The sequence below is a fragment of the Austrofundulus limnaeus genome, unplaced genomic scaffold (genome assembly GCF_001266775.1).
Source record: "Austrofundulus limnaeus strain Quisiro unplaced genomic scaffold, Austrofundulus_limnaeus-1.0 Scaffold57, whole genome shotgun sequence".
Classification (NCBI taxonomy): domain Eukaryota; kingdom Metazoa; phylum Chordata; class Actinopteri; order Cyprinodontiformes; family Rivulidae; genus Austrofundulus; species Austrofundulus limnaeus.
Genome location: NW_013952459.1, coordinates 1,197,741 through 1,214,482, shown reverse-complemented (window position 1 = coordinate 1,214,482; position 16,742 = coordinate 1,197,741). Strand labels below are relative to the sequence as shown.

At 36.2% G+C, this 16,742-nt stretch overlaps 1 protein-coding gene across 1 annotated transcript in view; it reads right to left on the bottom strand.

Annotated features, from left to right (window-relative positions):
- The window catches only part of eng (endoglin), a 48,369-nt gene that overhangs the window by 12,297 nt on the left and 19,330 nt on the right, over positions 1 to 16,742 (bottom strand). The window contains exons 4-8 of the mRNA XM_014009383.1: positions 8,630 to 8,737; positions 3,656 to 3,833; positions 817 to 988; positions 630 to 732; positions 204 to 405 (exon numbers count right to left, since the gene is read on the bottom strand). Of these exons, the coding sequence (XP_013864837.1) occupies positions 204 to 405; positions 630 to 732; positions 817 to 988; positions 3,656 to 3,833; positions 8,630 to 8,737 (763 nt within the window). The remainder of the gene's footprint in view (positions 1 to 203; positions 406 to 629; positions 733 to 816; positions 989 to 3,655; positions 3,834 to 8,629; positions 8,738 to 16,742) is intronic.

Genomic DNA, 16,742 nt, shown 5'->3' with positions numbered 1-16,742 from the left:
GTTCGCTTATTGGTCTGGTTCAAAGTTCAAAGTCAAAACATGAGTTATTCAAAGAGCTAAGGTAAATACAGATAAAATATTATTTAATATTAATTACAACTTTTCCTAGGAACTAGCCCTTTAAGTGTGTTTCTTTCTTTGGGATGTTTTTTTTAAGTTGCTATGTTTGGTTTTTTTTTTTTTTTACATTACTGTGTTCGTACCTCCAAAGTTGTTTTCATTTCCAAGAACGAGGAAAACAGAGGGTTCATTTACGTTGACTTCTGTGTAGCTGGTGAAACCAGTGGCTTTAAAATAACTTAAAGCCATCTTCTGCACATCCTCTGCCAGATCACCCTTCAGTGTACCTTTGTACATCGATTTGATTCTATGTGTGAAGGCAGGTAGTATGACATCATTGTTGGACTGCAGAACAAAAGAGGACAAGCTGAAATTGGTGGTAACGTAGAATCATCTTTACATGCACTCAATAAWAAGTAATGGTTTTACAAAAAAGAACAGCTTTTCATGCATTGTACTGTATATTTGAGTTGTATCATCATTTCAAAAGTAATGGGATTTAAAAGTTTTGTGTACTGAACCATGTCCTACTCATGCTTTGAATTACCGGCGTTTAGAAGTAAACTTACAGCAAACTTGGCTACTTGTGAATCGAGGATGGTCCATGTGGTGCCCTGGGGGCCTCTCAGGAACACACTGGTCTTCAGTGTCTTTACAAGCAAGAACACATTGCTGCAAAATGTAAAATTATTACAAGATAAACTTAGCCAACAAGAAACAGAAAAAAAACTGTGCTGTAAAAAGAGCAAGCTTTACCTAACGTTGTAACGCTCTGGGATGTTTATGATATGAAGCTCATCTTTGCCAGGACTTTGTGGATTTGGGGTGCAAGATTTGAAAAAAGAAAGGTCTGTGTCGAGCTTCAGAAAGTGCTTCTTTGACACGTCTTCACTTTTGAGCGTACAGTTGTTAGGACCTGGTTTGGTTCCTGTAAAACCACAAACAATGCATGTTTAATTGGTGATTCTTGACTGTTGGAACACAAATCACATTGTTATAGAAAACAAAATGAATACAGTATTATACAGTGTCACTAAGAGATCAGAGACTCTAAAAATAAGCTATCGGTTTTACAGAAACATGAATGTTGAGGAAACTGATCCACACATGAAGGAAAGTATCCAAGACTTGGTAGTTGAATGTGGTTTGTCTCTTACTGATGGGGACAAGGACAAAAAAATTCATAAAAAAAGATTAAGATTTAATTCCCTCGAAAATGCTGACAGCAAAAGTTTAAAAAAGTGGTCAAATAAGAGCAGCTATCACAGTTTAAGCTTTAGCTCAGACTGCATTTAGGTTTTACTCTGAAATAATTGTGTCTAGAGGAAGCAACCTGTTGTCCTTAATAAAAGTATTTTCAACCTTTTTTTCATCCATGACTGATCATTTTGAATTGAAATGTTTTAGAGCCTCTATCTGTGGCTCAGTAGTCAACGACTTCTAGATATGATGTTAATTTGCTAAATAGTGTCTTGAGTAAAAGAAATTTCACCACAAACTCAAACTGGCTTGAACTGAGGATCCTCCAAATATAGGACTATTTCTGCTCTTTATGGGTTTATGTTTGTTGTCAGTTACCCAGTTTGGGAACTTTTGAACTCAGAAACACCAATTTTCCTTCGTATAATAGTACAGTTATTTACACACAAATTGCCGACTGTGAGGTTGACAGTGCCAGGCTTGCAGATGCAAAATGTTTTTGTTTTTATTTTAAGTATGAGTTTCTTCCTGTACAGATTTTTGCACGTTCCATCCATCCATCCATTCCCTTTTCTTTAACCACTTCTGTATGCAGAGTTGATGGGAGCTAATATTTGTCTCCGGTGGTCAAAGCCTGAAAATCAGGGTACAAGCTTGACAGCTTACTTCTGCCATATGTTGTTTTCCAGTAATRTGTATTTTTCATGAGCACCCACACCTGTACCATTGGGCCTAATTGTCTTGGTTTGTGGTTTCTATCGTTTGGTTTGTTCAACTTTGTCCTATTTTCTGTATGAATGGTTTGTGTGCATGAGCTGTAAGTGTTTTACTTTCCTGTACCTATCCTTCCGTTTGATTTTTATAAAGTAGTTTGCCTAAGTTAGAYTACATCCTGTCTCTTTGTAACACAAGACACCAGTTTTAACTCAGCTCACTTGCAAATCTGGTACCTGGTTATTTGCCAGATCCCTGTCATCAGCAGCCCATAGATTTGTTAGTTCCTTACAGTATGTCCTAAGATGAGTTTAGGTTGAATGATAGAGTTTAAACAAATGATTTATTTTCCTGCCTGCCTGCTTCTGGACGTTGCCTGCATTTGGGCCCCACACACCATTCATGACACCTATAATGTCATCTCCAGATGACTTGGACTCAGCTCTAACTCAATAGTCACTTTATCAAATGCTCCCACAGGTGTAATGAATCACAGGAACTTGGCTGCTCTCATCCCTCCATGAGCTCTGAAATGTTCTTCCTAAAACGTAAGCCTACAACCACAAAAGTAGACGTGTTCCGAAGTAAAAATATAACCAAAACAAGTGTCTAAACACCTACTATCTCCAACTGTTATCACCATAGATACTATTTCTTAATATATTTGGATTCTTCTACATTTCTGTTTAAAAAATCACTCCATCCCTTTTGTGATGATTTTTTTTCTTATCTATTACTTCACTTTGCAACTGAGCCAAAAACACGCACAACCACARTATCTCAACAGTGACATCTCTGACTGCAGTAATGCAAGCACAAGATAAATTCAAATGCAGCTCATAAGAAAAATAGGTTTTATTTGTATAATTAGAGGATGATCTGTCAATTGAGGTTCCAGCATTTTTTCCATTGCAAAGATTTTTGCTCGAAAATTAATTTCTTTTTTAATCAACCTCACCAGTATAAATGTATTCTAATGCTCTAAAATTGGTTCTTATGTAGCTCTGAACTTTTCTGATTGCAGTCCYATGAATGAAATTGGAAATGTTTCAAATCAGAGATTTCTTCTTATGAAAACTTTTTTTAAATAACATGTTTTAGTGTATCGATGGGAAATTTTAAGTATAGCGTTTTGTTCTGTGAGTGCATCAAAATGGATTTAAATGCATACTTAGGATAAGAAAAAGTTTCTGATGATGAATGTTATCCATGAGCGCTGGAAACAGCACCACATCCATCTCTGAGTACCACACTGCAGACTCTCAGAGTACCGACTGTAATTACTTTGTTTTCCTCAGCACCAAACATGCAGTTTCAGACCAAACAGAGATGCAGATAGCATTTCTGAGAAGAAAAAAGTGCCAAAGCTGATAAACCTGAAACACTTTCAGGTAGCCAAAAGTGCTTGCAGARTGGCTGCATTGTCCTTTATTTTTCTATGACTTTATGATTTCTGTGACTGTCCACTGTTATTTTACACAAATGATTTCCTTACCAGATACAATAATTAATACAACAAAATAAAGTATATTTTGCGTGTGTGTGTGTGTGTGTGTGTGTGTGTGTGTGTGTGTGTGTGTGTGTGTGTGTGTGTGTGTGTGTGTGTGTGNGTGTGTGTGTGTGTGTGTGTGTGTATATGTATATACGTATATATATACCAAGGTAAATAAATATGCCTCACCTTTCATTCCTTTGAGGGTGATTTCTTTTGGATTTCGAACAGTTGTGAATGAAGTCACACCCCCAAACCTCTGTTCTGCCCATTTGACCAGCTCCTCGTATTCAGTGGGGAACTGTTCCCKCTGGACATTGTTATTGCCAAAATTGCCATACAGCCCAATCGAGGAATAGTTTTGTACCTGAAAAGCAAAAGCACAAAACAGAATTTAGGTTATTTATATTGATTCAATAATGCAGAGGAGATTTAACTTCACACATGTTCACATTAGGCTCGAAGCTTTCACTTCCACCTCTTGTCCTCCCACTCTCCTTTTTTTCTTATCCTCCACCCTACTGTCCTTCTATTCTCTGAGCAGGGTTTAGTTAAAAAGAAATGTTTATTATGGTTAAGTGTCCACGAGCCTGGTTGCACAACCCTGTTGGAGCCAAGGTCTTTCCTTTGCTTCCTGACTGGGGCCAGGAAATGGGACCTTTTTTAGCTTTGTGCGTCACCGGGGTCGACTGGAATTTGTCTCCATACAAGGTATAAATATATACATCCATCCCATCGACTAGACACTGCAGTTTCCTCGTCTGAGCCAATGGGAAATAATAGAGTTTGTGTTCAGTTATCTTTGAATAATAAAACAGAATGTCTTAGACACAGTTGCAGTCAGAACTTTAAATACACKCATGAGCACAAATGTCTAGAATAAAGCGGAGGTTTTAATAACTAATTTTATTTATGCTGTTGCCAGAATATCATAACCATACTGACCACACATTAATTTTTAAAACTTCATTAATTTTTAAAAAGCAATATATGGATGCACAACTTTAAATTTGGTGTGAATTTGCTCTAATCCACACAGGGCTAAAATCTTGTTTCAGGCATATTAAGCATTTAATTATGCATGTCTGTATGTGTGTACCTATTTTTAATTACTCTGAAGGTTCTAAAATGTATTTACATTGACATTGTGGCTCATACAGTATATGATCATGATTGCAGAGATGTAAAGTAACTAAGTACAAATACCTTGTTACTGTACTTAAGTAGAATCTTTGGGTATCTGTACTTTACTTGAGTAATTATTTTTCAGCCTACTTTTTACTTCTACTTCTTTCATTTTCACACAATTATCTGTACTTTCTACTTCTTGTATTTTTTTAAAAGGCAAGCAGTAGAAAGTTGTTATTTTAATTTCATTTTTGCTTGTTTTCGTTCCAGCTTGTTGTTGTAAAAAAATACTATCCATATAAACTGTATCTCCCAGTTAGAGTGAATTTAATTGTGGCTGAATGAGAAGTATAAATTTATAAAACTATGATACTGTATTATTTTGTACAGGACATAAACATGTCACACTCCAGCAGGACATAACCATTAAAAGAAAAGGACTAAAGAAGTATTTTTATTTCATGAATTAAGAAGTATTTGTATGTACTTCTTATGAATTAAGAAGCATTTGTATTTCATGAATTATATTATTGCATTTGGTCACTGCCCTTGGATAGATTTTAGCTTTGGTGAAAAGGTTTGGGCAGCCCTTGTATGTACGTATATAAATTGAAACAGCTGGACTAGTGCATCCTAAATTTAACATAAATTAATTATTTTAACACGATATAGTCATTTCTGAAATTTTTGGAAGAAGGTCATCTTCTAATAAATGTCATTACAGAAAATCTAACTGCTCATTTTAAATCAACACTTTTACTTTTAATATTTAAGTACAAAAAATATCAGATACTTTAAGACATTTACTTAAGTAATATCCCTACAGGAGACTTTAACTTTTACCAAAGTAATTTTTTGGTAAGGTACTTGTACTTTTACTAAAGTATCACTTTGTGGTACTTTATACAACACTGCATGATTGACTGTTGCCAGTAATTTCTCTTTCTCAACAAAACCTGATTTTTTGACAACACTTTTTAGATTTATAAATAAACATCATTATTATCAAATTAAAATAAATTCATTAGGGTGATCGGGAACAAACCAGGAACCAATAAGACTCAAGCTCTGGTCAAAACAYATGTTCAGAAGCTTGAAGTTCTGAAAACATTGCACCAGCTGTGCAGAACAGTGGTAACTACATGTGGTACTGGTGCACTGCAAACAGTGCAAAGGATGATGAAGAAGAAGGACTACCCCAATATTGTTCAAGGTGGCTTCAGCTCAACAGCTTGAAATCTGGACACAACTGTGTGTTCCAATTGGTCAAGGATTCTACTTGCAGTAAAACTAGTTTCTGAATGAATAAGTCAGGCAAACTTAACCCTTCTGGAATGGCCTTCCCAAAACTCTTGACCTCTTGTCCCATTGAAAAATTGTGGGCTGTGCTCAAAAGTCAGGTCCCTGCCAAAAACCTGCCAAGAAGTGTGTTAGAAGCTTATTGATGGCTACAAAAGGTGTGTAACCAGGGTGTAACTTGTAAGGGATACACATATTTGAGCATGTAAGTATAATCTGAAATTCTGTGGATTAGACCAAACCTACAGAAAATTCCGATTTTTTTGTAATGACATCATTAACCAAATGCATTAGAAATCTCAAAAAAGGAATAAAACTTTGAGCAGCCTTTGTTTGTTCCAAGATGCTGAGTGGACTCAACATCTTATGTAGTATCTATTTCATTCACTGCAAAACAAAGCATAAGCCTGAGTACTGGGAGARAATATGCCTTAAAATAATGATTAAAAAAAGAACTCCTGTGATGTCTGCAAATCATTCTGTTAGAGATCACGAAGTGTGCACGCTGTCTCATTTTATAAAAAGTGCAAAACCTGGCCTGCGCATGAGCATTTTATGTGCACGCCTTCGTGTCACAAAGCAGAACAAATGGTGTGAGTCAAGTACGCCGGAGGGAGTCATCTGTCTTTCTGCATAAATATTTGATTGACACAGGATCAAAAATAGTGTGAAGGGGAACTACAACCATAAGAGCAGGAAAGCAAGTCACAGCAGAATGGGGAAGGGTTTAAAAGATGGATGAAAAGAAAACAACCAAAAATACTAATKTCAGTCATTTTGAAGAAATTTCCTCACAATATTATTGGTGTTATTCACCATGCTGCAGTGTATTACAAGTAATTATGCTTCTCATAATGGGAAATGTGAAGAATATTCTTTGGCAAGCAGCAAACGGTCATATCCAGCATGTTTTTTTTCAACAACTCTGTGTATTCAGGTCAACCTTGGGAGGCCAAGAGGAGCTGTGACACTGAGGCAAACTGTCAAGCTGGTGACGTACTTTCTCTGAAGCTGAACAGATGTTGATTCACTTCCACTGCAATCTGCTGCAAAGCACTATTATCCCCCCAGTGATAACAGCTCATCCCACAAAAACATCCTGCAGTCACAGGCGACGTTGTCCAGGCTCTCGACAGGACATGATACAGGATGTGGTACCACACTGCTGTCAGCGTATCAGTAATTATCGGCAGGGCTGCAAACGTGTCAWCGCGTTGATTGGTTGACTAGGATTTTTTGAAATGTTTTCAACCTGTTTTTTTATGTAATAGGCACGTTAACCATTACTTTTGGTCACTTAAAATACTAGTAACCATTTTAAAGCATATTAAAGCATTGTCTGCTTTAGGTATTTATTAAAAAATGCCCTAAATTTAAATGTCCTTGTCTACAGAGSTGATTGTCCTTTTATAAATGTTAATAAAAAAGTGATTCATTTAGAGAAAATATTTTTTTATTACAAGCAATATTTGGTTATTCTTCTAGAATTCACTACTTCAGWACTTTCTACCTATAATAGTATCTTTCTGCTGTTTAAATCGCTGTTAATTAAAAGGTTTTGCAGCCTTCCTGCACTCAGTTCACATATATAATCTATGAGGAGTGCATAAAAGTCAGAATCTCCTTTTTCATTGGAACATTAATTTTTACTGTCAAAACCGTCATCCCCCTTTATTATTGGCCACCCCTAAGAATCTCTTACTATTTTTATAGTGTGGATGGTAAAAACACTAAAACAAAAACTGCCTCTCACAATGAAGCCACAGGGGAAATATCCAAAGAAAATCAACTTTTTTTTGTCTCTTTAAACAGACGTGCAGTGCTGCACAGCTGTGTCAGCATGATTGTATGTAAAACAGCTGGCACTAGACAGTAAATCTGGAGAAAATTAAAGCAATTATACAGTACAGAAAAACATTTTCTGCTGAAGTGTTAGCAACCGGCAAATTTGCTAAAATCAACTCTAAAATCGGCTTATAAATATGTGGTAAATGCAGGTTAAGGATAGWTCAGATGTTTGAGGTAAACAATTTGGTATCCACAGGTAACTCCGGTAAGTAAAATATATTATTCTTGGAGGAAATGTTGCAGCTAGCTGCTACTTCTATTTTTGCTTACAAATAATCTTAATTTCCATGCGCAGAACCTTATAATGTGACAATGACAACACTGGAAAGCAGGGCTATCCAAGAACCCTTCCCAACCCCTTGCACACACACACACACACACACACACACACACACACACACACACATATTTTTTTACTACAAAACATGATTTTAAATCAAATGTAAATGTTAAATTTATGATTCATTTCAACAACAATAAAATAATTAAAAGATAAGAAATGGTAGAAATGGTACTTTACACAATGAAGCCTATCAGTATAGGGCACTGAGCTGAGCTATTTAGTTGAATAGCCTTGATGTAAATGTTTATAAAATAGCATTCACATGAACTAATATGAAAGTTTTACAACTAGAGTTATTGTAAGACAGTAGCAATCCACTTTGATTTGAGCCCRAAAAGATTAATTCTTCAGTCAAATTTAAGATCTGTTTCTTCAGACTGATTAAAGAACAGATAAGATAATAACTCTTTCAATAATGTTTAATAAAATAAATTAATGAGCTTATATTCTATCAATTGTAGTTCCAATAACAAAATGACACAAGTATATATGTCCAGCCAGAAGAAGTCGAACATAAACAGTGATTAAACAAACACAATACTTACGTAGAGTTTTGCATCTGTGCTGATGTTGAGCACTACGTGTGTATTGTTTGGAGATATGAGAACAACAGTCGCTGGATTATGGATGTTTAAAGAAAACAGCATTGAGTCCTAAAAGGGAGAAAAGAGAGAATCTGTCAGTGGAACATTTAAGTTAGTCACCATTTTGACTTCAAAATATACAAATGTAAAGTCAATGATTTGATTAGTGAAGAGCAAAATCAGTTATTTTTGGCCAATRCAGTTTTGTTTGATGGCAGTGTTGYAAGCCTGCAGGTGGTGAAAACTTCCAGCTGTAATATTGGGATTATTCTATAATGTGTTTGTGAGGAGATACTCAGCCAGTACGTGTTACGTTTCTTAGCTGAAAATAAAGTATATGCTGTGTTATACAACCAAACTCATGTTTTATGTTCTGTACTTCAAACACAGTGTCTGATGTTCCACAATAATTTGTAACATAATGTAGGGTTTTGTTTTGTTATTTTTTTTATTAATTTTTTTATCACAGCTCTCAGAGCAAAACCAAGAGGTTATTTAGAAAAAATAAAAATACAGGGGGGAAAAATGAAGTAGTTTATTTATTTTTCCTACATGATCAAAGTTTCCCGTTTTGTCAAAAGTTTTTCCTCCGTTCGCAAACTTCTCCATCTGTCGTTAAATGAACAGACTTTGGCCTGACACTGCAGGTAGACATTTTGCCTACAGCACCAAGTTTTAAAAATAGTTCCGACTGCAGTTTAATTCAGCAAAAAGGTTGATTCCCTTTCTTTCCTACTAAAAGTCAGTGAGTAATGTGACAATCTCTCCAAGTTGTTTTTTTTTTTTTTTTTTTTTTTTTGCAGCTATGACATGTCACTGCATGCTTCTTTCCTGAAAAAGCAGTGCCAGTCATTTGAGAGGGGCACACATTTAGGTGGGATAAAAGCTGTCTATCATGTCTGCTTTTGTATTGATGCAGACATTAATGAGGTAATGCTCACTCACCCCAATATTACATCTCTGTGCAGAAAAAAGGTAATAATTTTCCCTAATGTGCAATGAGGTGTACTTTTTTGTCATTTTTTGTTCTATCATTTTAACAAGAACACAGTGAAAASAAAAGGAATTTGGTAAAAATCTTCTGTCTTATTTTATCATCCTATACATTTTTGTAACTTACAACAAGTTGTTTTTTATATGATTACTCTAATAACACAGTTCAGAATGTAGACCCCTTAACATAATTTAACACATAATGCAATATCTCATCCGCTGTCTTTTATCCATTGTAACATAATGGTGCTTTGATTTGCTAATCACCACCACAGTCACTCTATGAATCAGCCTTAATTACTATGCTTTCACATGTGCGTGGGGCGAAGCTGGAATGGCTGGGTTTTATGGGATGTAAATGTTGGTGAGAAGAGCTGAAATAAATTGAAAGCTACAAGATATTTACTTTGTATCTAATTTGACCTCAAACAAATTCTAATTTTGCTCTTGTTTCTTTAATGGTCAACAGAAAACTAGTTTTGGAAAATGGATTTTGTTTGTGTTTGTTTCAGTTTTAGGAGTTACGCCACCTTCACACTATGATGACTCAGTTGTGCCCTACGTGACCTATTAGAACATGGCTGGACTGCACAACTTTGGAAAGCCTCTTTTAGTGTAAAGGCAATCATGATGCTGCTACATTATTACTGGCACAAAACAAATACTACTTTTTTTTATTTTGTCCCTGAGAAGAACTCCTACATCCTCATCAAACACTTTGATGTGACTCTTCAAGCCTCCACCAGGATCCGACTACACACAGGGACAGCATGCCTTATACCACCACAGCTATCACAGCTAGGTTGTTGCCATGACCGTGTCACAATTACAGCTTAGACAAGAGGCCAGTCCTGCTTCAAAATTCAGGACAAGAAAGCCCCACTAGTGGGTTCCACCTCATAAATATGCTACCACCACTCTCCCACTGGGACCACAATAAGTTGCCACCAAAACAATTAGTCACCACAAACTCATTGCAATAGTTGTAAGCATGCTCAAACACTATTGCACAATATGGTGCTCATTGTAATCCTTATGTGCACCTGAAGATCTCTCTAAGCCCTTGCAAAGATAATCCGCACTGATACATATATATACAGTATATATATATATATATATATATGCTTTTTATCTTATTGTTCAATCATTATTCTGTGTAGACGGAACAACAATGGCTTGACAAAAAAGAGGGTAAATTTTTGGAAGTGACTACCTTCAGTGAGGGTTTCAGATGTGTGAGGAGAAGTTTCAGTTACATACATTTCTACTACCAACCATCTGCAATGCATTTTAACACCCAACCCTTCATTTTTTGGAAGCACAGTTACCAAAGAACCAGGCCTGTTGTGCAGACAGTGAGCACGCTGAGGACACAGAGAGAATCTCTAAAATTAACTTCATTTACTCGCTACCTGAGGTTGCCAGAACAGGGTCCAGGAGAATTGTTATGAGCTCGAGCCTGAGCGATGAAGATGTACAGGAACATACGGAGCAAATGAGGTCTAAGGAGACYGAAGACAAGCTGTCAATGAGTCAGACACGGATGCGTTTGGAAGAGATRTTTGTATGCTGAATGTAATGGACGGGGGCTGTGCGTTCACACACACATATAGAAACACATTGGGTCTTGCATAATGACTGCACCTCATAAATGTGTTTCGCCCTTTGGAAGAAAAGAAAAGGATAACTAACAAGTGCACAGCAAGCTCAACTGTGCACATGTCACTGTTTGCTGCTGATTATAAGAGTGGTGTGGCTCACTTATTCAAGTGGCATATAGTTACTGTTCAATTTTTTTTTACATGCAAATAAATCACATTAAGTGTCAGGAGGGAATGTGATGTCTTGAGGTTTGTCTGTCATCAAAATATTTGCATTCATTTCTTGGTATTGCCTCTGATGGGACAATGAACCTAATCCAACATTAATTAATTGGGTTTTTTTTCTCCTTTGAGAATTAGTTTGAAAATAAAACTAAATTAAAAATGTGTGAAAAAAAATATGTATTTTCATGAAAGAGGGGTGTTGGAAAATAATGGTTTGATGGATTACATCAAAATACAGTATGTTTGCATGTAACTCACGGCACTGGAAAAGATGGCCTTAAAAGTAATGCATGCTGATGTATATTTGATGTATGTTTTCTTTGTGTCTACACCTATGCATGCATAGTGAATGAGATTCAACATGGCAGAGGGAGTCACAGGTAAGCAGCCTTTGCTTCCTGTCTTCTGTGCAGTATATTTATTATACCCAAAGAAGATAGATTGATTCCCCAACAGAAAAGAACAGCTCAGCTGTTATTAAAACATGAGTCTGAACCCAGGAGTAACACAGCACCCACCAAGAAATACCTCCAAGGTTTTACTTCAATCATGTTGCATCTGCATGCAGCAGATGAATGAATGGCATTTCCTGCTGAGCTCATTGGGCCTCCTACAGAGACACCTCCATGGTGTTTTTCTTAAACACTTAATTCTGACAAGCTCCATTGTTTCGCTGCCTGCTTTCGGGACTTTGTATTTGAACTCTGACCCTGATTGCTCACCTTCTGCTAGTTTTGTTTCAACTCTTTCAAGATCCAATTGTGTTTCTCTGATTCTTTTTTTTTTCTTTTTTTCTTTTTTTGTAGGGTCTTTGCTGATGCAGTTTCCAGTTATTCTTTTGGCTCTCTCTTGTAAGTTGAATTGGCTCCGTTGGTCTTGTCTCGGCCCCATGCCAGGACCCCTGGCTATACCCAAGTCAGTGTGAGACATCAATGGGGTCTTGCACAATCAGGCCCTCCCAATGAATTCTGCTGGCTTGTGCAGCCCCTTGATGCTCCTGCTATAATTCACAGTGTGGTCAAGCTGTGTGAGCCAAACGCCCCTGGTGGATTGTAAATCAGTTTCAAAATAAAGGGAAGAGGAAGAAGGTGATAAGAAACTTTAAAAGGACAAAGAAAGGTGAAGGAAGAGCAAACTTTCCTCTTGACCGGACAGTTTATTGCCTCTCCTCTCAGTATTTGTAATATATATATTTTTTATTTTAAGAAAGGATAAGAGATTTTCTGTTGGAACATCCTATGTACCCTTTTTTTCATTAGACATGATAAAACATCCAGTCCTGAACCCACTAAAGAACCCGGTATGGTAACACTGCACCAGTTGCATCACAATTTCTCATGTGAACTCACTCAAACTCCCTTGCTGAGTTTAACAGCAAACTGTTGTAATAAAACAAGCATTTTCTAATGTGGAACATATTTTTTAATTCAGTTTTTAGACATTAAAATATTTCTGAGGATTAACTCTTTCCTGTTTTGCTTAAATTGTTTTTGTTGTTGTTCATCCATTTTTTTCAATTCAGCTGAGACTAAAGACGATGCAAGAGTTCAGCAACATTTAAGCCTGTCACCCACTGTCTGAGGCAAATGAAATGAGTTTGCAAAAYGTTGGCAGCCTTCCTTCAAAGAAGTTGGGCGATAGAACACATACAAACTCATGCATCAATAGAGTGTCCTTGTGTATCATGCACAGCATGCTTAGCTCTTTGTTGGAGGTTAAGCTTTAGAGGGAAAATGACAGATTTATTTTTAAAGGTTTCTTAGAAACAGCTGAAGCAGAGGTCCTTGAAAGTGCTTATTAATGTTAAAAACTGCTCTGTGTTGCAGCATCCAATGTCACGGACAGCCTGAGCACATCCGTTTCCCTCCTTGAGAAGTGAACAAGGAAAAACAAAATAAAAAATAAGGCTTAAACTAAAAAAAAGGTAATAATGAAAACAGTTGTTGAAGAAAAGTTGTCTGCAAGTTTTACAGTGGGGAACAACAAGAAAAAAAAAGCCAGCAACTTGAGCGAGCGTGCTGATAAAGAAATGAGTAATGTGAGCTGACCGACAATCTGCGGCAGTGAAAAATGTGGTCGAGCTGAGCAATAACTGCTCATAGATTAAAATTGTTCTAAAGTAAGTTTTCAATGTCATTTCCCAACAAAGTAGACTGAATTTCAAAATGACCATGTACGGTATCAGTGCTTTGAGTTTGTTATTTTAGCTGAAAAACAAGGTCTCCAAAATAATAAATAAAAAGAAAATGAAAAAGCCAAATTATCCTGAACTTTCAGTTTTAGAGGGCTGAATAATGACATGTCAAAATAAAGCACTGTCATGTTGTCTGGAAAATGTTTTTGCTATCTGGTAGATAAAGATGGAAATTAGGGGTGTTTGGATGTGTTTGGATCWTCCAGTGTGGGAACAGAGTTTTTGAGCTTGTTTCAACATCCTTGTTAGTTCATATTAACTATGATCAAATGTAAAAAATAAATAAATAAATCTAAACCCTTATCATTTTTTTCATCTTGTCTCCTCTGTGTCCCCATCTACAGCCGTTTCTCACATTATTAAAAAAAACTAATCTCCAGTTAGGGCATTTCAAACAAGTCGTWTTTATCTTGGCTGGTGTCCAACTGTTAGTGTTGAGTTTACCATCTTTTCACATCACGTGGCTCTGCAATCTGTCCTTAATTCTAATGAGCCTCTGTACATTCAACAGAGTTTTAGCACTCCATCTGTCTTTATATACTGAGTCTCAGTATTGGGAAAACAGGTTTGACCAACAACAGAGAAATACTCAACAATTCGTCAGGGAAACATGAACSAACAAAATCAGCCTTTTTCTTTTTCAAGCATTGCATAACTGTTTTTCTTGGGGGGGCTAAAAAATCTGTTTTGTTGGTTTCCAGCATGTTTTATTTTATTTTTTCAGCTCAGCAGCTGGGATAATACTTATGCAAATTTGAAATAAATAAATGCAAGTTAAGTGTTGTTTCGGATCTTTCACTTGATCACAATCATTCTCAAAACCTGCCTTTTCWACACAGGCTTGATGCTGTGCAGGGTCACAGGGAGCTGGTACCTAAACGTCAAGCAGGTTTTAGATTGGTGGTGAGGTACACTTTGTACATGTCACTGATCTATTACAGGGTGACATCGAAACAAACAATTACAAATGATCACCGGTTAAGGGGGACATATCGTGCAAAATCCAATTTTTGTTCAGTTTCTGTGACATTTTCTGAACTATCATTTCACAGAATTAACGACTTCTAAATAAGGTATGGATTCGCCAACTGACCAAATTTGTTATCTTCATTTTCCTCTCACTCTGGCTCTAACCTGTAAGGCTGGATGGACAAGTATTCTGTCTTTGACATATTTTAATTAATTTGTAATAAAAAATATATGTGCCATTAGATAATCGTATCTCTGCTATCAAACTAGAATGGACTGGTCTGGATGCTGGAGGGAGGCAGGGGGTGAAGCGAGACAGCCTGACGAGTTGATCTGAGACACACTTCAGAAAAGGGATGGCTTGTGGAGTTACAACAAGGAGACTCAAAGAATTGCATTTCCACTTCATGTAGACCCTAAATAAATGATATAAATATAAAAAAGAAGGATTTAAAAGCATATGTCTCCTTCAACTAAACATGCATGTTTTTGGACTGTGGGACAAAACTGGAGAGTACCCAAAGAAAGGTCTGAACCCAAAAGAACCTTCAAGGCAACAGTGGTCTAATTCAGCAATATCATTGGTTTCAAAATATTTCATTATGGTCATTGTAACACTTCCATTAAAAACATAGATAAAATAATTAAATTAATTTTCTCATTGTAATCTTTGTTAAACCAGGTTATTAATTTGGACAMCTAACAATAAGTTAGAGTTGCAGATTTTTACAACATTTTTGTTTCTTTTGGACTAAGATAAAAATTTAAAACACTGATTTAAAGAAAATTCCATAAGCTTTTTTTTTTTTATAATGATGCATTAATTTACTGGAATGAATGAATGATTAGAATGTGTTCAATAAAAGATACTCCACTAATATTCCTGTGGTCAGTGCAAAACATGTTGAGCTAGAACTCTTAATTTGTCAGCTATTTCAGTAAAGAAGTTCACAAGAATGCATTTTCAGCATTATGAAGCACTAAAGATCAAAGCTGCAGTGGCAACGGAGGCATTTAAAGGAAACATGAAAAAAAGGCCAGGCTAATGTGCATTCTGCTTTTTATTTAAGGCCATCAAGAAAACCAATAACATTTCTGATGCTTTGAAAATGTGTATTTGTCTTTTTTTTTTCAGTGACGCAATTTTTGAATTTGAAGAACCTCGTTGTATAAAGGTTTTTATCGAGACAGCAAGGGGAATGAGGAGTGGGTGGGTTTGCATTAATGCATATGTCTGGTGGGAGGTTGGATGAGTGGGTAATTATTTATAGGTTGTATTTTATGGTGTTTTATTTTGTGATTTAATATGCAGTATATTAGCTTTATCATCCAGTACTTGTTTGCATTTAGTATTGTTGATTATTAGTTTTAACTTTAACTTTTTTTTGTCTGCACAGAGACTAGTTTTGTCATTACCTCTTGGAGTTTTTATCTTTCTTTTTTCTTTGTATTGCTGAGAAAAAGACTGTTTACATTTTTAAACTTTGCTGACTGCGTTTTTCTCCTCCAAAATATATTTTGCCATCCTCCACAGTTGACCTTACTTAAACCTAATGATGTGCAACATTACATAGACTCAGACAGGATTGTTTAAGCATGAGTAGTATGAAATTCAGCCACYAGATCAAAACTGTTTACCTGCGTTTGTCACATTGAATGACATATTACATTAACAAAAAAAATGTGTGAAATGCTTTTCGGTCTTTTCTGCATGAGTGGACTTCACATWCAATCCTGTCAGCTTACAAATGTGAATAATGTGCAAATGATACTGTGTCCAAGTTGCACAATAGCTTTTTGGAGTTMAATGGGTTTTACAGATAGAAGCAAAAGCATGTTTTAAAAACATTGATACAAGATGGCGGCGGTGGTGGCAGATGTATGTAGCTGTGCAGTATCGCTGCAGGAAAATACATCCCATTTGGCTTTACAGGCATCTGCAGGTCTGTTTTTGACCAAATTTACCTCAGCTTTAGTGTTGCTGTTACTCTGTATGCTAAACGGAAGATCATTTTCGAAAAACAACAGCACACAAGCGTCCTATGGCGTGTATACAAGCATCGACCATAAGTTATCCTAACTTTGGTAAATA